Raw genomic sequence first — 26,297 nt, 5'->3', positions numbered from 1 at the left:
TTTGGATCAGACAGCCTGAGGCTCCTTTATTGTACTACAAGCATGCAGGGAGAGACAGCTGCACCGAGCGGCTCTGCAAAGATGAAAAAACAAAAGCTTACATAGGTTTGTAACAATATTCAGATAAGCACACTTCCTCATTAATATTTCCTTATTAGGAACACAGCAAAAACAAGTTGTCTGGTTTTAACAAGTTGTTCTTTTACGGTTAACAGCTTTCTTAAGATTAGCTGTTGCAATTATGTTTCTCGGAGCTCCCTCATCCCCCCCCCCCGCCCCTCAGCTCTTTATCACGTACACAGTTAACTTGACCAAAGTTTGCGCTCACTTGATTTTGCTTTTACAGGCAGTAACTTCATTTCCATTTCAGTCTCTGCCTCTCACATTCTGAATCTAGCTCTCACCATCAGTGTTCCTGCTGAGATAGTGATCACGGTCATTGCTCAAACCACACACAAAAATCTCACGACAAAGGGTTAGATAAACATTAAAATAAAATAGAATTTAAAAAAGGACAATTCTGGCAAATGACCATTTGTCTCTTGAAATCTGCAATAAATCTGAGCTGCATCCTGTCAAACTAAATTAATATCAAAGTTTGTGACCTCACGGCCTTCACAAAGAGAGAAAAATCCACAGTCCAGGGTGGGCTATAAAATGATTTCACATTCATAAAGTGAAATCTCAGAGAATCATTTCAGACTCAAAATCAGGGGAAGAAATTTACCCATTTTCTTCTGAAGTGGCTAAACCGGCTTCACTTCTCACCCCATTATTCGGCTGTATGAGTTACAAAAGTTTTAGCATCATCATAACAAAAGAAAGAGAAAGAAAGACAAAAAAACCTTCCCATCTATAAATGATCTGGACCAAACCTAGAAAAAGCCGGAAAGCAATTTTACCAATAGATGGAAACAGGGCTATAAAATCTGAAGGTCCAACTGTGCTTTGAAGTTCATTGAGATTTCCCTGCTCACTCCAGGTCTGTGACACTTCCTTCTCCAGCCCTCCGGAGTCTGACTAAGATCATAGACATCAAAGCTGTGACTCCTAAGCATGGAGAGCCAGGGACAGGGTGGTACGTGACAGTGGGAGCGGAGGGATAGAACGGAGGCAGGTTAAACTTTTCATGGCTGGGACAGAGGCTGCTGTGTTGAGAGTGGAGCGTGACAGTGACAGGGGAAGGAGCTTTCAGAGTGGTAGCCGTATTAGTCTGTATCCACAAAAAGAACGAGGAGTACTTGTGGCACCTTAGAGAGTAACAAATTTATATGGGCATAAGCTTTCGTGGGCTATGACCCACTTCATCAGATGCATAGAGTGGAGCATACAGTAGGAAGATGTTCTCTGTATATATCTCGGGAGTCTGTCCTATCTGGGGGACTCTCTTTCCCCCCCGCCATGATACAGATCTGGAAGCCTACTTTCATTGTCTCTGATCAAGGGATATTTTCAACACACCACTGATCAGAGTACTGGCCCACAGGAACCCTCCTACCAACACTACAAGGAAAAGAATGCCACGTGGACTCCTCCTGAGGGTCGAAATGACAGACTGGACTTCTACACAGAGTGCTTCCGCAGACGTGCACAGGCTGAGATTGTGAACAAACAGCGTCACTGGCCCCTGTTGTGGAAAAAACCACCACGCGTTGTTTTTTGGATCAGAACAGCCTGGGGCTCCTTTATTAGGATACAAGCATGCAGGGAGAGAAACAGCAGGCCACACGCAGGTGCCAAGCTGCTCTCTGGCTCTCCTCCAATAACACACAAACTTATATAGGTTTGTAATTGCATTCAAACAAATATACTTCCCCATCAGTATTTTTCCAACACTCAAGCCTCATTAATAATGCCTTATAAGGAATATAGCAAAACAACTCCATATTAGTATAGCAAAAACTTGTTTATCAGCGGAAATAAAATCTGCGGTTAATTGGTGCAATATTGCGGTTGGGGGTTTTTACAGAGCTGGCTAGTGCAATAACGTGCAGTTGGGGACTTTTCGGACGCTGCTTGGTCCCCCTCGGCCCCCCTTCCAGCCTCTAGTCACGTACCCACAGTGGCTTAACTGATTATTTGTGTCAACAGACACAGGCCTACTGTACTTTACTATGCTGGCCTAAGTCACACAGGACACAGGACTGTAAGTTTTTTGCGTTACAGCATTTCCATATAATAAGCTTTCCTCTCTATAGATCAAGTTTAGGCCTGAGAAGTTGCCCGCACACCCCATAACCTCAGCCATACAGAACACGACGCCATCCACGGCCTCAGGAACACCCCTGACATTCTAATCAAAGGGGCTGACAAAGGAGGTGCTGTAGTCATCATGAACAGTCGGATTATGAACAGGAGGCTGCCAGGAAACCTTCCAACACCACATTCTACAGGCCACTGTCCTCCGATCCCACTGAGGAGTACCAAAAGAAACTACACCAACTGCTCAGAAAACTCCCTGCTATAGCATGGGAACAAATCTACACAGACACACCTCTAGAGCCCCGACCTGGGGTATTCCATCTGCTACCCAAGATCCATAAACCTGGAAATCCTGGATGCCCCATCGTCTCAGGCATCGGCACTCTTACAGCAGGATTATCTGGCGATGTGGACTCTCTCCTCAGACCCAACCCTACCAGCACTCCTAGCTATTTTCGAGACACCACCGACTTCTGAGGACACTACAATGTACTGGTGATCTTCCTCAAAACACCATCCTGGCCACCATGGATGTAGAAGCTCTTTACACCAATATTCCACACGAGGATGGGCTACAAGCTGTCAGGAACATTATCCCTGATGAGGCCACGGCACATCTGGTGGCTGAGCTTTGTGACTTTGTCCTCACCCACAACCATTTCAGATTTGGGGACAATTTATACCTTCAAGTCAGCGAGACTGCTATGGGTACCCGCATGACCCCACAGCATGGCAACATCTTTATGGCTGACTTAGAACAACGCTTCCTCAGCTCTCGTCCCCTAGCGCCCCCTCCCCTATTTGCACTACATTGATGACATCTTCATCATACGGACCCATGGGAAGCAGGCCCTTGAAGAATTCCGCCAGGATTTCAAAGATTTCCACCCCAGCATCGACCTCAGCCTAGACCACACAAGAGATCCTGGACACTACAGTGCAAATAAGTGATGGTCACATAAATACCACCCTATACTGAAAACCTACTGACCTCTATACTTACCTACATGCCTCCAGCTTCCATCCGGGACACATCACACGATCCATTGTCTACAGCCATGCCCCAAGATACAACCGCATTTGCTCCAATCCCTCAGGCAGAGACAAACACCTACAAGATCTTTATCAAGCATTCTTAAAACTACAGTACTCACCTGGGGAAGTGAGGAAACAGACTGACAAAGCAAGATGGATACCCAGAAGTCACCTACTACAGGACAGGCCCAACAAGGGAAATAACAGAACACACGGCCATCATGTACAGCCCCCAGCTAAAACCTCTCCAGCACATCATCAACGATCTACAACCTATCCTGGAAAACGATTCCTCGTTCTCACAGACCATGGGAGGCAGGCCAGTCCTCGCTTACAGACAGCTCCCAATCTGAAGCAAATACTCACCAGCACCACACCACAGAAACACTAACCCAGGAACCAATCCCTGCCACAAATCCATTGCCAAATCTGTCCCCATATCTACTCTAGCGACACCATCATAGGACCCAACCATATCAGCTACGCCATCAGGGGCACATTCACGTGCACATCGACCAATGTGATATATGCCATCATGGGCCAGCAATGCCCCTCTGCCACGTACATTGGCCAAACCGGACAGTCTCTATGTAAAAGAATAAATGGACACAAATCAGACATCAGGAATGGTAACATAGAAGAGCCAGTAGGAGAACATTTCAATCTCCCTGGACATTCAGTAACAGATTTAAAAGTAGCCTTCAACCAAAAAACTTCAAAAACAGACTTCAGAGAGAAACTGCAGAGCTACAATTCATTTGCAAACTTAACACCATCAATTTGGGCCTGTATAGGGACTGGGAGTGGCGGGCTCACTACAAAAGCAATTTTCCCTCTCTTGGTATTGACCCCTCCTCATCAGTCATTGGGAGTGGTCCACATCCACCCTGATTGAATTGGCCTTGTCGGCATTGGTTCTCCACTCGTAAGGTAACTCCTTTTCTCCTCATGGGCCAGTATATTTCTGCCTGTATCTGTAATTTTCACTCCCATGCATCTGAAGAAGTGGTTTTTTTTTACCCACGACGCTTATGCCCAAATAAATCTGTTAGTCTTTAAGATGCCACCAGACTCCTCCTTTGTTATGAAGGGCTAATTTCCAACGGAAACCATTCCTGCAGTCCAGGCCATTTATAGGGTCTCTCTTCTGTGTGCATTCTTCAATGATTATTAAGGTTTCTGCTGTTACTGAAGCTTTTCCCACATGCCAAGCATTTACTAAAGTCTCTGTCCTGTGTGGCTTGCCTGATGTGTAACAAGGCCTGATCTGAGTCAATTACATGCAAGCTGCTTAACCCTTTCTTGTCATGTGTCACAGAAGTTTAGATCCTGTGTGGATTCTCCCATGTTTCACCAGGGTTGATCTCCGAGTGAAACTTTTCCCACAGTCGAAGCACCTGTGGGGTCTCTCTCCGTGTGGATTGCCTGATGTTTTAACAAGGTCTGACTTTCGTATGAAACTCTTCCCACAGTCCAAGCACTTGTGGGGTCTCTCTCTTGTGTGGATTACCTGATGTTGAACAAGCTGTGACCTCTTTATGAAACCTTTCCCACAGACCAAGCACTTGTTCGGTCCCTCTCCTGTGTGGACTGCCTGATGATAAACAAGCTCTGACCTTCGTATGAAACTTTTCCCACAGTCCAAGCACTTGTGGGGTCTCTCTCCTGTGTGGATTGCCTGATGTTGAACAAGGTGTGACCTTCCTTAGGAAACTTTTCCCACAATCCAAGCACTTGTGGGGTCTCTCTCCTGTGTGGAATGCCTGATGACAAACAAGGTCTGGCCTTCGTATGAAACTTTTCCCACAGTCCAAGCACTTGTGGGGTCTCTCTCCTCTGTGGAGTGCCTGATGTTGAACAAGGGTTGACCTTCGTATGAAACTTTTCCCACAGTCCAAGCACTTGTGGGGTCTCTCTCCTGTGTGGATTGCCTGATGTTTAACAAGATGTGACCTCTGCATGAAACTTTTCCCACAGTCCAAGCACTTGTGGGGTCTTTCTCTTGTGTGGCTTGCCTGATGATTAACAAGCGCCGACCTCCATGGGAAACTTTTCCCACATTGTAAGCATTTATGGGATCTCTCTTCTGTGTGGATTGCCTGATGTTGAACAAGATCTGACCTTTGAATGAAACTTTTCCCACAGTCCAAGCACTTGTGGGGTTCCTCTCCTATGTGGCTTTTCTTATGTGACTTTTGTGCCGACTTGAACTGAAACGTTTCCTGTACTCAAGGAACTGAATGGGCTTCTCTCCAGTGTGGCTTCTCCCATGGTTATTAAGATCTGTGCACTTATTGAAGCTTTTCCCACGGTCCAAGCATTGAAGGGGTTTCTCTCCAATATGGATTGTCTGATGTGTCACAAGCCGTGATCTCACAATGAATCCTTTCCCACACTGAAGGCAGTGCCAGGGTGTATCTTCCTTGGGATTTGTCTGCTGCACTCTGGGATCTTTGTCTTGTCCCCCACCGTTAAGAGATTCATCCACTTTGTTTGTGGGGTGGCTTCCTGGAAGCCTCTCTGACCTGTGCCAATTTCCGCAGGATTCTCCCTCAGAGCACTGGGAAAAATTCCCTTCAGGTCCTCCCACAAAGGTCCCCTGTGGTTGCACTTTTCCAGGAACTTCCTGATGATGATTCCCCTCCTGGTTCTCACTCCCTTGCTCAGCGCCTGCTGGGAGAGAGACAATCCAGACAGGAGTCATTGTGCTGGGGAGACAGAGGAATAGCACCGAGGGAAAACGCAAAAGAAAGACTGAGCAATTGGATTCTGCCTCCACATCCCACCCAAACACTGACAGGGAAGGAAAGCTGGGAAACCAACTCCTGCAGCTAAGAGGCTGGGTGGAATGCCGTGAGCGATAACTGCTGACTACAGCCCTGTCCTGGCTGAGATGAGGAAGAACTGAGGGCATTACTCACACCTTATTTTGGGATTCTCAGCTTTTCCCTTCATTCCCTTGATGGTTTCGGTGTCAGTCCTCACCTGTGCGGGTGCATCTCAGAAGCCTTCCTTCCTCACAGGCCTGGAGATCGGGCACCCACGGCTCTTCCCCTTGCTCCAGCCAGGCAATCAGCTCGGGTTTGGGAATGGGAAATCCTGTGCAGAGGGTGAAATCAGACCAGATCAGAGTGCATGGAGCATTGGTGGAGTATTTGTCACTAAGGACATTCCCTGTGCTCTGCTGGAGGAAAGTGGAATCCAAGGGGATGGGGAAATTATCACTGAGCCCTGTTCCACAGAGGAAATTGTCTGTGGAGGTGAGTTGAATTATTACTACACCCGCACTAGGCGTACTCAGGATCTGTGCACTCTGGGGGCCTTGCTGACTCACACACAGGTCTGCACTTAAACCCCTTCCTCTTTCTCAACCTGCAGAACCCAGAGCCCTCCCTATGCCTGGAGCTATTCCCAAGGAGGAAGGTGAACAGGGATTGTATGTGCAGCCAAGAAACACAGACAGGACAATGCTGGATTTATGCCCCTTTGAAAGCTGGAGGGGTGGGGATGGTTTAGCTTGTCCATTGGGTTTTGACACCCTTCTCCCACTGGAGAGGGCACGGAGATGCAAGTCTTTCTTACATGGCAGATGTGCATTATGGAACCCATTTGCCTCTGATCTAACTGACCAGGGAAGAACCTGACCACATTCAGATACGCAGGTCCCACGGCTTCTAATAACCGAGTGGACGGGAATCCCTTACCCAGCGAGGTCACCGTCTTGTAGTTCTCCTGCATGACGTCCCTGTAAAGGGCTCTCTGAGCGGGGTCCAGCAGAGCCCCCTGCCCCTTGGTGAAATAAATAGCTACATCCTCAAAGGTCACTGGCATCTGAAACAGCAAGAGTCCCTCACTCAGCATGGGCTGCCCCAGATACAATCCCACTAGTCATGGGAAAGGAAAAAAACCGTGACGCTGTGGGAGGGCCAGAGTAGCAGAATCCCACCCCCATCCTGCTCAGAGCAGCCAGGAGGCTTCAGGGGGTGGGGAGAAGGTGAGAACTCCTTGTCCCCCCCAGCACATGGAGCAGGGCAGGGTTTTCTCATTTCCCACACACCTGCCAGCCACAGGCTGACACGGGAAGCAGAGCTCTGAGCTGGGGACAGGGACAGGAATCCCGACAGCTTCCCTTCGTATTTCACAGCAGCCTCTGCCCAGTGGGTTCAGGCTCCAGCACTGGGAGTCTGGAAAATGTTCCCAGCCCTGCCGAGGGGGGTATATCCTGTTTCAGAAATGGGGGAATGTCCCCTCTCCCCTCCCCTGCCACCAATGGGCCCACTCAGAAAATCAGCAGGTTTCTCACACCCTTTCTCCTACCTGCCTCTCCCTCCTCCAGCCCAGCAGCTCCCTGAAAATCCCCTACCTGAGTTGGCTCCATCACAGCCATTTCCCTTCCCTGTGCCCTGGAAGATGGGACGATCTGGAGCGACACGTGGACGTGATTCCTCAGCCTGTCGGGTCGAGAGGGGTGGTTACAGAAGGGGCTTCTGTCCATGTCGCCCCCAGATTCCTGTGGAAGAAACAGAGTCTTCACTCTTGTGTTTGTTAGCAGCAAGTCAGAGGCAGTGTATTTCAAGCAATTGCAGGGGGAGCCTAGGGACAGGGGGGTTCCCTTCCTTCGGCAGGTCTCCAAAGTACAACAGTGTAAGGCATGTATTTATAGGTTCCCGTCACCAGGGCCGGCTCTAGGCACCAGCCAAGGAAGCAGGTGCCTGGGGCGGCCAGTCTGAAGGGGTGGCTTTCCGGCCGTTCTGCGGGGCGGTGGGGGGCACTCGGGCCACTTTTTGTCCCTTCTTTCGGCGGCACGGCTGTGTCAGGTTTCTTTTTTTTTGCTTCGCCACTTGGGGTTGCATAAAAGCTCGAGCTGGCCCTGCCTGTCACATATGTCAACGGATACAGCTGTACCGTGTTTATACATTTTCCTTTCCGTTATCTCAGTCAGCACTCCATTCTTATCTCAAAGCAAGCTTAGAAAACAGCTTCCCATGTGGTTTTCCCATCCGCCTCGCACAATCCCCGCGTCTACAAATCTCGCAATGTTAGGGTTAAGATTAGCCTGTCTTCTGCTCTGTCTCTTAACAACAGTAAGATGGCTGCTGCAAATCCCCTTTTCACACTTCCACATTCCCCCCAGGATCTTCAGACTCTCCCAAGAACAGCAACTCTGAGCCAAATGCTAGAAAAAGGGAAGAACCAAAGGGGCCACTTTGGGGGATTTCCCCCCCGTTGCAGTGTAAACCCCTCTCCCTTAGCAATAGCCGGAGCCCTCTGGTGGCATCACCTGAAGAATGAGCTGCTCTGGACTCCTCCAGCAGCCCCCAGGGACAGGCAGAGAGAGGCTGATCCCATTGGCCCATCTGCACTTCCCCCATGCCAGAACCAGCAGTGACTCTGGTCTGACTCCGGTGTGGCTGAGATCTGAATCCTGCAGGGAAATCAGACCAGGGCCCCGGGCAGACCTGAAAACTCATGAGACACTGACCCCACCAGCGCAGGTGTGTCTGACAATAACAGACTGGGAGCCGGGAACGGGGGCTGGGTTGGGTTTTTGCCTTGTACCCTCTGCGCCCTGAGGGGTTAGTCCCCTGATCACTCCCAAAGCTGAGAAGAGCTTCTCTCCGCCCCTTCCACCTCGTGTCCCATGGGGCGGAGAAGCTGCCTTGGCATCTCCCCCCGCCCGCCTCCCCACATCCCCCCTTTCCCTCGCAGTGCCCCCCACTCACGTCTTCCCCCATTCCCGACCTCGCTCCCCTCAGCCCCCCGATCCTCCTCCATTGCCCCATCTTCCCTCCAGTGCACCCCTGCCCCCATCCCAGCCTGCCCCCGGCATCCCCTGCACCCGCCTCCTGCCCCCATCCCGCTCCCCCCGCCTGCCCTCACCCCCTGCCCCTCTTTATCTTCCTCCCCCTGCAGCCCAGATATGACTGGGGGGGGGGGCGCTCCAAGGGGGGGGATGGGAGGGTCTCTCTCACCTTCCCTCCGATCGGGGCCCCCGGGGCAGGGGCCGGGCCGGGAAGGGGCCCTGGCCGGGCTGGGGGCTCTGCCCTGGGAGAGGCTCCCGGGGAGCAGCGGGCAGGGCCCGGCTGGAGGTTCCCCTCTCCCGGCTGCAGCCCGGGCTCCGGGCTCCCAGCACCAGCCGCCGGGGCTCGGGGATCTCGCCGGGAGCCAGAGTCCCCGCAGCGGCTGCGAGTCACTTCCTGGGCCGGGCCTGATCCCCGCGATCGCTCCCCCGAGAGCCGCCCCCCAGCCGCTCCTGGGTCCTAGCGATCAACCCTTCTCCATGCGCTTCGCCTCTCTGTGCTTGGCTGTTAACTCTCAGGCTCCAAGGCACAAGGGACCATCATAAGCATCGAGCCCTGGGATTCTCACAACCAAATTTTTGGTGGCCTCAAAGTGTGGCCAGCAACTCTCGCTGGTGCCCGCTCTGACACTTTCCCCTATAATCCTAATTAACTTTACTAGAAACCAATCAATATGCACAGAGGTAAGAGGGGGGAACACTCCCCCTAGTGTGGGGACCTTTTCTGGCTTCTACCGAGCCCCAGTGGAATTGGCGAGCGAAAGGATCTGAGTCCTTTACCCAGAGGCCTGCATGACCTCAAGGACCCCCTCCCCCCCCACTCTGGTGTCCCGTAACCCCAAGGCTGGGCCCAGGGCTCCTGAGGCGCTCAACCCCCAATCTTGTGATCGCTCAGGACATCTGTCCCCATTGTGGGGTGTTCTCTCCACTCTGGATGCTTCCTTGATCATTGCGCAGAGTTCAGAACAAATACAATTTATTAAACAGCAAGTAATACAAAAATAAGGAGAAAAGTGGGAAAGATGAAAGGAAAACAAGTCACCCAGCTCTGTGGTGGGGGGAACCCCAAACAACCCTCTCTGGAATGCCAGGGCAGTTCACAGTCTGTCCCTCCCACGTCCCAGGCCTCCTGCCCAGGCCCGGGCTGTGCTGCCGGGATGCCCAGGGTTGGCCACTAACTCTGGTGTTGGCCACACGCCCTCAGGCTCTAGGTGGTAGGATCCTTCTTCCTAGTGTCAGCCTCTTCCTGTCAGGGTTATGATCCCCCACCCAGTCTGGCCTGCAAGACCTCTTGGCTGAGGGCCTCTCCTTGCCCTGGGCCCTTTGCCCAGGGTCCTCTTCGCTCACTGCTCCCGGCTGCTCCAGTTTCCCTCTGCCTCCAGCCCAGCCCAGCCCTCCTCTCTCCTTAGCCCCTCCTGCTCTGCTCTAGCCCAGCCAGCTCCAGCTGACACAAAGGAGAGGACCCCGGCTGCTGACTCCCTCATTGGCCTGCCTGCCCTGTCAATCAGACTGACCTAGAGCATTGCCCCCCCCCCCCCTTGTCAGTCTCAGGGTCTTCATTTCTCATTGGCCCTTCCCCTTTCTTTTGGTGTTAGGAGACAGCCAACCACTTAAGACGGCCAACTAATGGCCAACCCATTAAGTTTCAGTAAGGGGCCAACAATACACCTATAAACATGAAAATCAAAATTTATTTATTGCTAGCTCGTAAATCTGCTGCTGTGAAAAATGGTATTTCTATATTTGCTAAAATTTTTCCACAACCTCTCAGCTAGCGACTTGGGTTGCCAGCTTGGTAATATTTAAAAAAATGGACTCTCAAGCAGGAGTGCTGCAACCTCCCCCCCCCCACCCGAGGTCCCATCCCAACCCCACCTCTTCCCACCAAGGCCCTGCTCCGACTCCACCTCTTCCTCCAAGGGTCTGCCCACCATCCACCTCTCTTCCCCCCCGCCCAGGTCAGGAGGGACTTGTCCGTGGAGCAGGGGCTGGGAGCTGCAGCTGCCCAGTGCAGGTAGGAGGCAGCCCCGGCTGAGTCGGCTCTGATGCGAGTGATGACCCAGTGCCTCCCCACCCGCAGTAACTCGACTTTGGCTGTCCAGTCAGTAGATGTGATCGGACACTGTCAGGTCCCCTTTTCCACTGGACTTCATGGTTGAAAACCGGGCACCTGGCCACCCTAACAGCACCCACTGTGCCAGAAGTGCTGGGAACGCGTCAGGGACAAGTTCTGCTTTCCGATGGTGGAGGAAGGAACCAGGGGGCAGGTGGGTTAGACTCAGTTCTGACCAGCAGGGAAGAATTCACTGGTCGAGATGAAATTACTGTAAAGTGGGTGCACAACTAAAGACTGCACTCAGAGTAGCTATCTATGGTCTGGTGTCAAACTGGGAGGGGAATGGTGAGGGGGGGGGGTGGGAGCCAGGGGAGGAAGAAGCTCCAGGTGGCCTCCCTCACTCTTTATGGGGAAGAGGCAGTGGAGGGGGGCAGCCCAGCAGGGAACGGGGCCTAGATGGGGGGCAGCTCACACAGAGCTTGTACGGCAGCCACGTTCCTGGGAGAGAGCTGCTGCTGGAGTTGACAGAGCGGGCTCTCAGTTCCCCACATTGCCCCTCCTAGGTCGGTGAAAGTGCTCCAGGTGAGGACACACCCCACCGACCCAAGGAGGACAGTGTGGACACAGTCTACCCCAGTCATTACTGCGGTGGCTATAAGTGAACCTAATACAGGTCAACTTAGGTGTGGAGTGTAGATGTACCCTTACAAGCAAAAGGATTTCTCCCCCCCAAAAGCTTTCAGCAGTCCATGCTCATAGAAAAGCCTTCCAGCTCGATGATGCTGTTATCTTTGAAGCAATTTTGCTGCTGTGAGTAGAGAGAGGGGAGGGGAGGTGGCCAGAGCCCTTCTTCTTATACTCAAAAAGAAAAAGGAGGACTTGTGGCACCTTAGAGCCTAACCAATTTATTTGAGCATAAGCTTTTGTGAGTTACAGCTCACTTCAGATGTATAAAAGTGGAAAATGCAGTGAGGATGTTTTTATACATACAGACCATGAAAAAATGGGTGTTTATCACTTCAAAAGGTTTCCTCTCCCCACCCCACTCTCCTGCTGCTAATAGGTTCTCTAAAGTGATCACTCTCCTTGCAATGTGTATGATAATCAAGGTGGGCCATTTCCAGCACAAATCCAGGGTTTAACAAGAATGTTTGCGCGGGGGGGGGGGAACAAGGGGAAAACCATTCCCAGTCTCTACAAGCCTATGGCATGTCAGTAATATGCATGGTTACGCCACATCTGGGTTTTCCCAGAGAGAGCCTCTTTTTTGAGCCTGCTGAGTACAGATTTCCACTAACAGCAGATGTCCCCATAATTTGCAGAGCAGACACGCTGCAGCTCAAAGAGAAGCCCTGATTGGTCCACTTCCCAACTGGTCCATTCCTTGCATCCAGCCAATTGGTGCCTTCCCCTGCACCTGATTGCTGCCAGGTCCTGCCCACCCAGGCCTCAGCTCCCAGTCCTGGGGAGGGGGTCCCGCAGGTAGGTGTTGATTGACAGCTGTCGCTGCGTTCTGGGCTTGTGCCAGCACCCTGCCACTGTCCTCATGTCACCGGGTGCAGACTCACCACCGCGGCGCCTCCTGCTGGTTGTCCAGGGAATTCTCAGTCCATCAGCAGGGCACCCTCCTCTGGTAGGGTCTCACGCTCTGTCACTGCTTCGCTGTCTCCATCTCTTTGGTATCTGGATCTGCATCGCTCCTGGACCACAGCGTCCTCTTCAGGGTATGGCCCTCGGGCTGTGCCCCAAACTCCGTTCTCCCTCCTTCTGGGGTGTAAATGTTTGCTGTAGTGGGATACTACTGTGAGTATCCAATTCAGGATGAACTGCTGAGAGAAAGGGCAGGCACAGCCCAAGACTGGTAGTCATTCACTCACAAGATACACGAAACAACCGAAGAGAACTTCGGACTTCATTTGCCAGAATGACGACACAGGGAAGCAATTCCCTCAAAATACTACAGTCCTATTGTATCACCACTAGAAGCATTGCTTATAGGGATGAGTGGTTATTAAAACCAATGTCCCCAGTTAAAGGTTCTCCTGATCCCAAAGGATCACCTATACACCCAGGTCAATATACAAATCAGATCTTACCCAGAAATCATGCTGTTGCCAATCCTTTAATATCAAAAATTTAAAAGTTTATTAATTAAAAGAAAGGTGAGTTAAAATTGGTCCAAGGAATCAAGTACATACAATAATCACACAGTTCTTGATTCAGGCTTATAGCAGTGATGGAATAAACTGCTGGCTTAAGTTAAGTGTCTAGTTCCTTCCAATGGTTTGGAAGGACCTCTGTTTCCTGGGTAGAATGCTACCCTTTGCATAAGTGCATAGTCCAGAGGTTTGAGCAGCAGAGAAGCTGGAGTAGGAAAGAGGCAAGATGGAGATGTTTCCAGGGCCTTTTATATCTTCTTTTGTCATGTGGAGGGAATCCCATTGTTCTTACTGTGGAAAAGAACAGTAACAAGATGGTGTCCAGTCACATGAACCACCACATGGGCAAATCACCTGTCCAGGCATGACTCAGTTCTTTACAGGTAGAAGCCATGGCCCACAGGCTAGTTTGAATGTTCCTAGGAAGCGTCATCAGATGTGGATTGGTGTCTCCAAAGGCCCATTGTCAGTCATGTACTTCTTGATGAGCCACTCAATTTGAATAGTCCCTTCACAATATGCTGGCCAACTGCTTCACTGGTGCTACTCAGAATCAAACTCATGGAAATACAAGTACGTAGCCAATACTCTTAATTTCAAATACAAAAACAGATGCATACAAATAGCATAATCATAACCAGCTATTGATATCCTTTCTATAGGCACCTATCTTGACCACCTTTGCACAAGACTTGTTTCAAACAGAGAACAGCAGTTGCAACAGTGTTCATATTTTAATCAGACTACATCATACAAGGGAACCAGCAGCCCTTAGTCCTTGTTCCCATGCTCTTGCTGTGGTGACAAACTGCAGCCCCTAGTGTAGCCCTTCCCACAGGGGCAAACTGCGGTTCTTGGATAGACCACTCTCTTTGGACAGGGACAGGCCTGCTTGCTACTCTGGGCCCCACCCCCAGGACCCTCTAGCAGAAGCACTTACTGCCCCTCCTCCAAGTTCTCCTACTTACCTCTTTATCCCTGGGCCACTTCCCCATGGTCCCAGCACTTTCCCTGTCCCCTATCAGGGCTTCAGTCTGGCGGGCAGTCAGGCTAGAGCACTACTTGCTCTCCTGACACCACCCCACATGGCTCTTCCCCTGACACTTCCCTTTATAGACAGCTAGTCCTTTTCCCTCAGGCTCCAGAAAGACTACTCTCTGCTCTGCTGAACAGTCCTTTTTATATGGCCCTCACTAGCCCTTATTGGCTGCTCCATCAAGCCTTCTTTCCATTGGCTCTTCTGCAAGCCCTCCTCTCATTGGCTGGGCTTTGCACAGCCTCTCCAAGGGCTGCTTTAACCCCTCTTCTCCCAGAGTGGGCAACTGCACCACTAAACCTCACCTTGTGAATGCCCCTACCGCATCCTCCCCAGCTCCAACCCCTCCTCCGTGTCCCCTTTTTGGGCACCTGTGATATGGTCTCCCTAGCAACAAACAAAGTATAACCTCACCATTCTGCATACACTGCTGTTTCATGATCTACCATTGAAATGCGTGTTTTCCAATGATCCCTCACCAAACCTACATTGTATATGATATATCAGAACCATACATGAGTGGTGAACATGGGGCTTGGGGTGAGGGGAGCAAAGAGAGTCTCTGCCATCCCAACACAGGACACTGAGGTAGATGGGGAGGGGATGACCAGGTGGGCTGTCAGGTTCCTCATCTCCCTCTGGTCTCAGTGATGGGGAGTCAGCCTGGCTTCAAGGCTGCCCTGGTCTGTTGACATCCCCGCGCCCTTCTTGCCTGAGCCCAAGTTTGGCAACTCAAGAATAGAGAGAAGCTGCTGCCTCCCCTATCATTGTTTGGGGTGTCATTCATAGTCCTTTAGAGTTCAGGGGCAGCTTCACACGACACTCACAGTCCAAGTCTAGTCGTTGTCGGGCACCCGTGCAGCGAGTTCACAGTTCTCAGCCTCAGCTGTCGGGCTCTGAGGAGCAAACCTACCAGTTTCCCAGCTCTGCTCCCCCAACTTCTCCCCCTCCCAACGGTAGCTCACATCTCTGCAGGGATCAGGCAGTAACTTCATTTCTGTTTCAGTCTCTGCCTCACAATTTGAATCTAGCTCTCACCATCAAGTGTTCCTGCTGAGAGATACTGATCACTGTCATTGTTCAAACCACACAAAAATCTCACGACAAAGGGTTAGGTAAACATTAAAATAAAATCTAAAAAAGGACAATTCTGGCAAATAACCATTTGTCTCTTGAAATCTGCAATAAATCTGAGCTACATCCTGTTGTGGAGGAAAAATTCAGTGGACCCAAGTAGGCCTAAAACTTTGGTCAAGCTAACTGTGTATATAAAGTATAAGAAGGGAGTGTGGAAAATTCCATTAAGAGGTGATTGCAAACAACACAGCTTAAGAAATGTAACCATAACTGCTAGAAGTTTAAAAAAAAATAAAAAAATGAAGCATTAACTGCAAAGAAAACACCTGCCAATAACAGGAAAAGCTTGATTTTGCTAAACTCCAAATAAGGCAAAGCTACTGTTGAAACTTGCACTATATGCCAAATAAGGAAAAGTGCTGTTAAAGAAAGTGGGTTTAAGAAATTGTGGTTTTCAGCAAGAGAAGCTCCTGTATTTTCCGTTTATGCCACAGCAGCTTTGGCTACCTCTCGCTGTATGCACATGCTTGAATAAAGGGACGTCAGGCTTTGTTCTGATCCAAACACAATGCGTGGTAAATTTTTCCACGACGCTATCAAACTAATATCAAAGTATGTGACCTCACAGCCTTCACAAAGAGAGAAAAATCCACAGTCCAGGGTGGGCTATAAAATGATTTCACATTCATAAAGTGAAATCTCAGAGAATCATTTCAGACTCAAAATCAGGAAAAGAAACATACTCATTTTCTTCTGAAATGGCAAAACCGGCTTTACTTCTCGCCTCATTTTTCGGCTGTATGAGTTACAAAAGTTTTAGAATCATCATAATGAAAGAAAGAGAATGAAAGACAAAACAACCTTCCCATCTACAAATGATCTGGACCAAACCTAGAAAAAGCCGGGAAGCAATTTTACCAAAAGATGGAAACAGGGCTATAAGACCTGGAGGTCAAACTGTGCTTTGAAGTTCATTGAGATTTCCCTGCCCACTCCAGGTCTGTGACACTTCCTTCTCCAGCCCTCCGGAGTCTGACTAAGATCATAGACATCAAAGCTGTGACTCCTAAGCATGGAGAGCCAGGGACAGGGTGGTATGTGACACCGTGGGAGATGGAGGGATAGAATGGAGGCAGGTTAAACTTTCCATGGCTGGGGCAGAGGCTGCTGTGTGGAGAGAGGAGCGGGACAGTGAGAGGGGAAGGAGGGAATCTCTTGCACTCACCCCATTGCCCTGAAATAGCACAGAAGCTAAAACACCACATTTTACTGACCCTGCTCCCCACTTTTTTAGCATCTAGTTAATTCTGGCCCATAAGGGATAAAATGTACAAACACTAAATGCTTTTCAGCACGGCCTGGAGTAATGTGAGACTATCTGGGAATGAGACAATCTGGCCCCAATGGGGGAACTCAGGGACTAGCAATCACTCTGCTAACGGGAGGTCGGGGGGTCAGAAACTCTGTTCCCTGCAGGCTACACAGCTGCACTGCAGGCTATGGAGGGTCGTGGAGGCAGGCAGGGAGAGGAGCCCCTCCCCAGGGTTGGCCCAGGACGTAAAAAATGAGGGAACACTAGTCAGAACACATAAGATGCTCAGAGTGAGTTTACACTAGGGAATCTGGTGGAGGGCCACAGAGAGCTCCTGGCTAATCCCGACCACACCTCCTAGTGTAGACAGAACTTCAGAGGCTGATGCTGCGGAGGCAGAGGTGGGATCTCCAGGCCTCCCACAAAAGGCCCTGTGGGAATCAGCCCCTCTCAGTGGCGCTGTCTGAATGCAGTGGGGGCAGGGAGAAGGGGCAAAGGGGGTGAGTGAGGAGAGGCAGCACCTCTCTACCCCTGTGCTCTCCCTCGCCTCTTATCCCATCATTCCCAAACACTCGATACCCCAGCACCCAGCTCCCCCTGCTTCCCAGCTCCACCAACCGCAACCATTCAATCCCCAGTGTCCTCCCCAGAACCCTTCACCCTGGTCCCTTAACATTTGATTCCCCCAGAGCCCAGCACCCTAGGGAATTTGGGGAGGGGAGGAGTTACCAGCTCCCAGGCAGGGCCGGTGCAAGGATATTTTGTGCCCTAGGTGAAACGTCCACCTTGCGCCCCCCCACCCGCAACCCCTGCACATCGGTTCATTGAGGGGCAAATCCCAATGAGCCTTTATAGACCCCAGGGGCCAGCTGTGCCCAGGGGCTGCTCCCCAGACCAGGTTTCCCCCTCCCCGCCCTCTGAACTCCCCTGGAGGGTGAACAGCCCCCTCCCCCCCGCGACTAGCCCTTCCCTCCCCACCCCATCCCGGCGGCCCCTGCGCCGAGTCCACTCACTGGCTTTGCTGGGCTTGGGCCGCTTCGGCAGGGAGGAGCCGCCTTCTGGAGGCACCGGAGAGCCAGAGCGTCCCGTTTGTGGTGGCGGCGAGCCCCAGCCATGGAGGAGCCGGCGCGGCGCCGGGGGGCAGCAGCCCTGCAAAGGCGGCAGCGTCACTAGTGGGGAGCAGCCGTGACCCCCGCCCCTCCTGCGGCCCGGCACCCCCCCGCCCCGGGGGGCTCCTGCAGGCTGCAGCAGATGCATGCGGGCACCGGCCCCATACGCCCCCCAGCTCCCCCCTGCGCCTAGGGTTATCATATTTCAACAATCAAAAAAGAGGATTGGGGGGGAAGAGCCCTGCCCTAGCCGCGCCCCCATCCACTCCCTCCCACTTCCCACCCCTGACTTCCCCCCTCAGAACCCCCAACCCCGCCCCTGCTCCTTGTCCCCTGACTGCCCCCTCCTGGGTCCCTTGACCCTAACTGCCCCCCAGAACCCCATCCCCTACCTAAGTCTCCCTGTTTCTTGTCCCCTGACTGCCCCCTCCTGAGACCCCCCCCCACCCTAAATGCCCCCCTAGGACCCTACCCGTCCCCTGACTGCCCCAACCCTTATCCACACCCCCACCCCCAGACAGACCACCGGGACTCCCAGGCCTCATCCAACCACTCCCCACCCCCTGACAGGACCCCCAGAACTCCCGACCCATCCAACCCTCCCCCTGCTCCCTGACTGCGCCCCGGCCGGGACTCCCCTTACCACGCCCATGCCGGTCAGACGCTGGCTCCACCTGGAGGCAAAACACGCTGCCGGGCGCACAGCCCCTCACCTACAGAGTGCTCTCACGCCCAGGAGCCGCAGAACCCGAGTGTGGTGAGGGGGAGCCGGGGGAGGCCGCACCTGCCCAGGCTGCGGGCGGTGGCCTCTGTACGCCCCCCAGCTCCCTCCTCGGGCACTGCGGCTCCCAGGAGTGTGAGCCCCGACCCCCCTCCCGGAGCAGGCTCAGGGCCCCGCGCCCCAGCAGTGGCTCACATGCCCGGGAGCCGCAGAGCCCGAGCGCGGCGAAGGGGGAGCCGGGGGACTCACGGGGGCTGCCGTCCGCATGCATCTGCTGCGGCCTTTGCAGGGCTCCTGCCCCCCTGCGCCGCACCGGCTCCTCCATGGCTGGGGCTCGCTGCCCCCGCAAGCCGACGCTCTGGCTCTCCGGTGCCTCTGGAAGGCGGCTTCTCCCTGCCGAGCCAGGCCACCGCTTTTTGATGCCCTCAACCACTTGGTGCCCTAGGCGACCGCCTAGTTCTCCTCGTGGTTGCACCGGCCCTGCCGGAGATGCCATGTGAACGAGACTACCTGATGCTCTCTTCATGCTCGAGGGGCTGGCGCCTCCCACCAGAAACGCTCTCAGGAGTCCAGGTTCGATGACGTCTCTGGGGAGCTCCTTCCTAGGAACAAAACCAGGGTGGTACGATGATGGACACGTCTCTGTCCCAGAGCAGGGAGCCAGGGACGGGGGAAGCTCCCAGCCAGGTTATGCATTGGGGATGCCATTTCTCCCCCAAGAGACCCACACGCCCCAAGGAGTAAATGGCTCTTACCTCCATGAGGGAGTGGGGTCTTCCACCTAAGCCTCTTTGAGAGCCAGAGTTGCTTGCTTGGATGGGAGGAGGTGACCTGTCCCCACTGCTCCCTGATGTGGCTTAGCTACAGGATACACCCGTCTGGGAGGCTGTGCCATATCCCAAGGCGTGGAAGACAGCTGGGAAAGATGCTCCTATTCATTTCACACCCAGAGACCCCATAGAAGGGCCAAGGGGAGAATAAAGGGAAGGAGATGAAGCTAGCCCTGAACCTCTGTCTCACCCCCACCTCCTCAAAAGTGGAGCTTTCTGAGCTTCAGTGGGGCTGTGGCCCTGACACAACGGCCTTTCTGCACCATGTGGGGCAGGGAGAGCTCTGCCTGGGTGCAGGGGGAATGGGATGGGGGTAGACCAAGGAAAGGGGGGAGGGGAATGGGTGTCTGAGGGAAAGAACTCCTGTCCCAGAAGAAGGAATTTGGGGGGGCAGAGGGAAGGACCCTGCTCCACAGAGAGGGGAGAAAGTTTCTGTGAGTGCCAGGGGGCTCCATTTCCCCTTCCACTAGCTCCCCATTTACAGGGAGTGTGATGGGGTTCGACTCACCACAGCTGGTGCCCCCTGTTGGTCGCTCCGGGAATTAGCTCTCGACCGCTGCGGAGCGCCCTCGACGCGTGGTGTCCGGCCCATCGTCTGCCCTGGGACCCGCATTGCTCCCTGCTCGGCGGCGTCCTCTTCAGCGCAGTACCTTCGTCTGCTTCAGGCCACTGCCCTCCGGCAGTGCCCACCACTGCAGCCTCACCCCCTTCCGGGGGGTGGGGGGTTGTTAGCAGCAGTCCTCCTGCTTGCACCTGCCTTGGTGGCCAACCACAACCCTATAAGTCTAGCCCTTCTGCTCAAGAGCTGGTTGCAGTCTGTCACGGCCACTCTTCCACAGCCAGGTGCTGTACAAGGGGGAAAGGAGCGGACCCAGGCCCACCCGCTACTCCGGGTCCCAACCCAGGGACCCTCTAGTGGCAGCCTCCCTCTGCCCGTCTTCTCTCCCCTCTTGCCTGCCTAGTATCCTGGGCCACTTCACCTTTTGGCCCTATGCACCTTCTCAACCCCTTTTGGCGTGGGCCGCAGCCTGGCAGGTAACGGGCTGGAGCTACGTCCTGTTCCCCCAAGCCTGCCCAGCACTGCTTTGGCCAAGATGCTGCTCCTTATACCAGGAGCCAGTCCTTCTCCCTTGCTAGCCAGGGAGCAACTGCCTTCTCCTCCGTTAGGCAGCCTTTAAATAGGACCTAGCCTGGCCCTGGCTTCTTCCTCTGCTCTGACTGGCTTTCCTCAGGCCTCTACCGATTGGCTGCTGGTCTGCCCAGCCTCTCTGGCCTGGTTCAGCCCTTCTTTCTCCAGGGCACCACCCCACCACAGGGAGCCAGGGCAGTACCTGCAGCAGGGAGCGGGAGTTGCTGGTGGCTTCAGAGGCAGAGCCCCTGCAGTGCCTCAGGCACCTGGCGCAAGTGCCGGATGACGCGGAGCTGGTGCACACTGGCCGTGACGCGCTCCTGCTGCAAGGGAACGAGGACCTGTCAGAGACGGAGACGCCCCCGCGGAATCAGGGCACCTGGAACCAGCAGCATTTCCACCCAGCACCCGCCCACCTCTGAGGGATGGCTTCTCCCTCCTGACCCCCAGAATGGAGTCTTCTTGTCCTTTCTAGTGACCTCGAGGGCCAACACCCCTCCTTGTAGGGTGAGCTCCTGCCACCTCCCCCTCAGTGCCCCTGAGAGCTGTTCCACCTCCAACCCACAGCTCCAGTTCTCAGACCCCTCTCCTCCACCCCCACCCACATTGGGCAGGGAGGGGGCTCTAACAGGGGCGGCAGGAGGGATTCTGGCAGCAGCGAAGTGGGATGTGGGGAGGTTGAGACCTTTCCCCAAGTCATCCCAGCCACTAATGCTGAAGCCGCAGGATGGCAGCTCTGGGGAATGGGGCAGATCAGCAGCCCCTGCTGACTGAATCCTCCCGTTCTCTCTAGAGCGGGTCCAGCCCTGCCAGCAGCAGGACAAGCTTCCCATTCCCATGTGCCTCAGCCCTGCCTGGTGCATCGCCATCACCCCTCAGTCCTTGGTCTCCCAGGCTGCCAGTGATGGGAGCAACTCCGGGTGGTGGCTCGGGTGACAGGGGAGGCTTGCAGAGGGCACTTAGAGGACTCTGCTGCCCTTCCCAAGAATATAAGTCCGTGATGAGGCAATGCTCGTCATTAATTAGCCTTGCTAAAGAGCAGGGCTGGAGCTGCTCCGGGGATAAGCTGGCTCCCTCCTGCTCATGGAGGTGAATTCATCTTCCTTCCCAGTAGCACCTGCTCTCACTCTCATTCCCCACCAGTTGTCTTGCTGCCAGGCCAGCGAATGGCCATAGGATGGGAATGAGGCCTGGGCCCCGCCCCAATCTCCTGAGTCTCGTGCAGCTGCTTACCGTGTCCCCCATCAGCTGCTGGGCTTCCCCCAGCAGGGAGTAGGTCCAGAGCAGCCCAGCCTGGCTGACATGCAGCAGGGGGTCGTGGATGGCCAGCACTGCTGTCTGCAGGAAGAATCTTCTCTGCCCCTCCGAGAAGAACTTTCCGAAGACCTAAAACCAGCCAGATGTGAGGCTTCAGCAGATTGCCCGGAACCAGGCTCCAAATCCTGGACTAGAACGGCATCTCCGTCTAGTGGCTCCAGGAGGCAGCCACCCACACTCCCGTGCCCTGGCAGAGCGTCCTTACCTCCCCGACCCTGGCTGTGTTCTTGTAGCCCAGGAGCCTGGTGCCAGTCCCAGACCCAGAGGTCTTCGGTCTCATGGATGGTCAGGCCTGGGAAAGAGACACACACACACACATTTGTCATTCTGGTTGCAGCGCTTGTGTCCTTCCCATCCCATTGGTGGCTGCATAGTGGGCAGAGTCCTCGCTGTGTGCCTGGCCCAACACAATCGCAGGGGGTGGGGTAGAACACAGAAAGAGATAGACAGAGACTCATCCTCCAGCCGCGGTCAGTCTGAGAGACACTGGCTGGGGTCCCAGTCTCACTCTTCTATCGGGGGCCATTTCCCAGCTGGGTTCCTTACCTCTCTGTTGGAGCAGCAGTTGGCAGAGCCGGTAAGTCCCCTCCCTGGCCTGCCGGCTGATGTCCTTGTCTGGATCGCTGACAAATAGAGCCAGCTGGGCCACATGGTGACCCATCCTGGGGAATTCGGCTGAGTTCTAATGGAAGGGAGAGGGAGAGGGGACTCCATCAGCATTTTCCTGTCAGCTCCCAGTCCCCGCCTGGGCCGGGACGCTCCTTCCTCTCAGCCCCGCTGCAGGAGATGCTAGAGGATAGGAGCTAGAGCTAGATCCTTAATTGTCTCTGCCCGCAAGGGAGTCTGGAGCACAGGGATGCGGGCAGGGCCCTCCATGAGGATTTGCTTCCCCAGCTGGTCCAGGATGACAGGAAGGCATGAATCTGGAGCATGGTCCCCTTAAAAGCGAGAGTCGCCACTTAACCAGGACAAGAAGAACTTGACTCAAGCCAGGCTCGTTCTCTGCTTTGACTCTGCCTCCCCAGGAGGAGCACTCCTAGCCCACAGCCCCTGCAGCAGCAGATCCTACAGCCCGTTGGAGCCAGCCCACCTTCCCCTGGAGTCAGGAAGCTGGGGTCAGAGGCCACTTACCTCGAACTCGGGGAGGGTGACGGTGGATCTGAGCAGGGCCGTGCTGCTCCTAATGGCTCTGGCTCTCTCGTGCGGCACCCTGGACACGATCCAGTAGTTAATGTGCTGTGGGGAAAGGAGGCAGCTCAGGATCAATGGGCAGGGGCAGGGGCAGGTGCATGTGTTGTGCTAATGAGCCCCTCCCCATCCCCAGGGGGCTGAGACATTGTGTGCGGGGTGGAATATCTGATTCATTGATCACAGAGCTTTAGAAGGAGATTGTTGCCCCCAGGATGATGCTTGTAGGTCACAACTTGTCATTATCTCTCTAGATTGGGACAATGTTTGGTGTAGGGGCTGGTCCCATCCTCCCTGAATGCCTGATTCCTGAACAGCTCACCAGGAAGGAGACAGACCCCTTACCCCTCCCTGACTCTCAAGTCTTTGGTTGGGTGAAGGGACTGAGTGTGAGCACAATCCCCCCAGGAATCTCGGGGCCCATCAGAGACAAGGGCTGATTCTCTGGGGTCGTCCTGTTTCTCTAGGAACGAGCCTGTGACTCTTCTCTGAGGACCATTTTCTGGATCTCACAGGAGGGGTTCAGACTCTCACTCCCCAAGCCAGCCAGGGGCCCAATGGTTAGTGCTCAATAGAACCAGGCAGAGCTCTGGCTTGAAGTCCCAGCTCCTTCCTCTGTCCTTCAAGGAGGAAGGGCCTGACACTGCATTGCACTGACTGCCCTGACCAAGGACGGCCCACTGGGGTCCCAGCTAGGAGGACAGACTGGAAAATGGATCTAAGAGTTAAGGTAAAATTGCCCCCACCCCTCTCATCGGGCTCACCTCCAAGATGTAATAGAGCCTGTTGGTGTCTGGGGACTCTGCCGGCAAGTTCCCCAGCATGGCATCCAGGAGGTCTGGCAAGACCCTCTGCAGATCCTGCAGAGCAAGGGAGAGTTATGGGTCAGAGTTAGGGAAACTGGGGATACACCTGCCACAGGATGGGAAGAGGGGGTCTCTGGGAAGCACTGGTGAGACCCCCCCAAACACATATCCTGGCCTCAGGGCTGGCTCCAGGCACCAGCTGACCAAGCACGTGCTTGGGGTGGCACCTTCTAAGGGGCGGCCAATCTTGGGGTGGCGGGGCGGGGTGGCGCTCGGGTTTTTTTATTTTTATTTTTTACTTCAGCGGGGCGGCGCTCGGGGGGGTTGTTTTTTTTGTTTTTGTTTCGGCAGGGCGGCGCTCGGGGGAGGGTTGTTTGTTTCGGCGTGGTGGTACTCGGGTTTTGTTGTTGTTGTTGGTTTTTCGCTTGGGGAGGCAAATAAGTTAGAGCCGGCCCTCCCCGGCCTCTCTCATTCACATCACACTGCAGGCAATTAGCAAGGATTTGTGGCAGGGTGACAGCTGGCTCTTCAGTCCATGCTTCATCATGATCTACCTGGACTCGGGTGGTGTCCTTCTCCGTGCCCAGGGTGAAGACTGCATGCAGGGCAGCTCGAAGGAGGTGGGTCTCCAGCTCTGGCTCCAGGGCAGATGCTGGCAAGAGAGAGGAGCCGGTATTAGACTGTCCAGTGCACGGGTGGCACTGGCACCAACACGGACGTGAAACTGCAGGGAAATAGAGGCTGGTGAGAATGGAAACTGAGGCAACGAGCCAGGGAATGTTAAGGCCAAGGTTTCTCAGACAGACAGTGGCAGGGCAGGAATGGCGCCTGTTCCCTGGACCTTGCTGCCCTGCCTGTATCTGATCCTGGGAATCAGCCTCTCCCCAAAGCCATGGCAATGTTACTGGAGTGAAAAGAACAGAGCAGCCAGAGAGAGTGAACCTTCCCGCCACCTCTGCCAGAGGGGCCACCCTTGGGAGGTGACCTGGGAGTGGGAGGGGCAGTGACTCCCAGCCATGGGCCTGAGCAGCACTGGGGTTAGGGGAACCGGGTAAGAGGGTCTCGGTACCTGAGGTTGCCCACAGCAATCAGGGAGTTGGCCAGGATGGCGCTGGGTGGAGAGTCATCAGGAAGCTCCTCAGTGAGCTCCTGTGAGACCCAAAGGAGACAAAGGAGCGTGTGAGATTTGGGCCTCACTGACACTTCCCAATGAGGAGATTACACAACCAGCACCCCACCCAGCCACCAGGATTCCCCCACCTGCCTCCCACTCCTCCGATTCCTGCCCCCTATTTCTCCCGTCTCTTCTCCCCAGTCTTCAGCCCCAGCAATCCCTGCCCTCAGCTGCCCCTCCAGCACCAGCCATCCCCCAACCGTTGGCCCGGGGAGACCCCTGCCCCTCCCATGTCTCTGTCCACCCTCCAGCTTGCCAGGCGCCGTGTCTCGCTCACCACAATCCTCTCCTCCACAGCCTCCTTGCAGCGGTGCGGCTCCAGTGTGTCCTGCCCTCTCTGCTGTGCAGCGAGACACGCGGGGTGGATGGCATGCAGGAACGTGAGCTGCTGGGCCACATCCTGTGCCCACCAGGAGTGGGGTTAGGGGAGAGAAAGCCAGTTAGCCAGGGACCTCCCTGCCCCAGCCACACCAACTGCAGGACTTAGGCCAGAATGGGGGATAGTGGGGACCCGCCCCTTGTCCAAATCACCCACGACTCCTACACAAGCAGGGTCAGGAACTGGGACAGTGCCTGTGGGGGGAGGAGACCCCGCCTGGTGTGTGACAAGCACCCCCATCTTGGGGGTCCCAGATCATGGAGGAGAAAGGTCCCCTTTAGGGGTGGTGGCTCATGAGGGCCAAGACCCTCTGCAGGGGGTTGGGATGCTGGGAAAGAGCAGGACAATCTCGGTTCCAGCACAGCTGGGGAACGTTTGTACCTTTTCTTGGCCCTGGAGCTGCTCTCGGATGTTTTTGAGAGCAGCCCCCTCTGTGACAACCTCCACGCATTCCTCATCCTCTGAGTCGCTGGTGGTCCCTGCACCAGGGAGAGAAGGGGACAGGGTGACTCCTGCTACCACTCGGGGGAAGAACAGGGGCATGGTGGGGCAATGTGCCCCCTTCCCACCTCCGGGACCTAGGGCAGATCAGGCCCCACACTCCCCCTCTCAGTGATGCCTTCAGCCCCCAACTTGTTCAGAAGCCCATAGCAAAGAGACCGCCCAACACTGTCCTGGACTCCCTGGGAGGTGCCTCCTCCCACCCCCCACCTAATGGAGCATCAAGGACCAAAGTGGCAGCATCTAGTGTCAGTGGGATTCCCGTGACTCAGGCCAGACACCTGGGCTGGGGACCTGCCCCCATAGCACTGGTTGAGGGCCTGGGCCCAGGGTGTTCACAGCCCCCTCCTCACCCCTCCCTGAGCCCAGCCTGGCTCCTCACCTGGAACAAAGCAGAAGCCTCCATCGGCCTGGCTGCTGCTCGAGTCCCAGGCGCTGCTGCTGTCCCATGGGGAGCGGGCCGAGC

At 54.3% G+C, this 26,297-nt stretch overlaps 3 protein-coding genes across 14 annotated transcripts in view; 1 reads left to right on the top strand and 2 right to left on the bottom strand.

Moving 5' to 3' along the window:
* Positions 1-25,818, bottom strand: LOC102938156 (zinc finger protein 264). 6 transcript variants are annotated; one of them, XR_006285713.1, is made up of 12 exons: positions 25,712-25,818; positions 25,229-25,351; positions 24,847-24,926; positions 24,332-24,429; positions 23,736-23,831; positions 22,915-23,019; positions 22,330-22,465; positions 21,989-22,075; positions 21,700-21,852; positions 20,669-20,789; positions 19,846-20,094; positions 18,889-19,109 (listed from the first exon to the last, which is right to left on the bottom strand). XR_006285713.1 is itself a non-coding variant. In XM_043528233.1 (7 exons), the coding sequence occupies exons 1-7, from the start codon at positions 19,948-19,950 to the stop codon at positions 27-29; spliced, it is 768 nt and encodes a 255-aa protein (XP_043384168.1). In that variant the 5' UTR covers positions 19,951-20,453; the 3' UTR covers positions 1-26. The 6 variants fall into 6 exon arrangements, 5 of the variants coding, with proteins under 5 accessions (XP_043384168.1, XP_043384167.1, XP_043384166.1 ...); XM_043528233.1 differs by lacking the exons at positions 20,669-20,789; positions 21,700-21,852; positions 21,989-22,075; ... (5 more) ...; positions 25,229-25,351; positions 25,712-25,818 and adding exons at positions 1-73; positions 6,223-6,336; positions 6,942-7,068; positions 7,601-7,747; positions 17,691-17,826 and having other exon boundaries at positions 19,018-19,109; positions 19,846-20,453; XM_043528232.1 differs by lacking the exons at positions 20,669-20,789; positions 21,700-21,852; positions 21,989-22,075; ... (5 more) ...; positions 25,229-25,351; positions 25,712-25,818 and adding exons at positions 1-5,907; positions 6,223-6,336; positions 6,942-7,068; positions 7,601-7,747; positions 17,691-17,826 and having other exon boundaries at positions 19,018-19,109; positions 19,846-20,106.
* LOC114022341 (zinc finger protein OZF) overlaps positions 1-26,297 on the bottom strand; it is a 793,526-nt gene that overhangs the window by 702,912 nt on the left and 64,317 nt on the right. The window lies entirely within an intron of this gene.
* The window catches only part of LOC102938599 (zinc finger protein 34-like), a 96,044-nt gene that overhangs the window by 24,796 nt on the left and 44,951 nt on the right, over positions 1-26,297 (top strand). The window lies entirely within an intron of this gene.

The sequence above is a fragment of the Chelonia mydas genome, chromosome 14 (assembly GCF_015237465.2).
Source record: "Chelonia mydas isolate rCheMyd1 chromosome 14, rCheMyd1.pri.v2, whole genome shotgun sequence".
In the NCBI taxonomy this organism is placed as follows: Eukaryota; Metazoa; Chordata; order Testudines; family Cheloniidae; genus Chelonia; species Chelonia mydas.
Note: the sequence above shows the minus strand (reverse complement) of the source record. Positions and strands in the feature narration are given on the sequence as shown.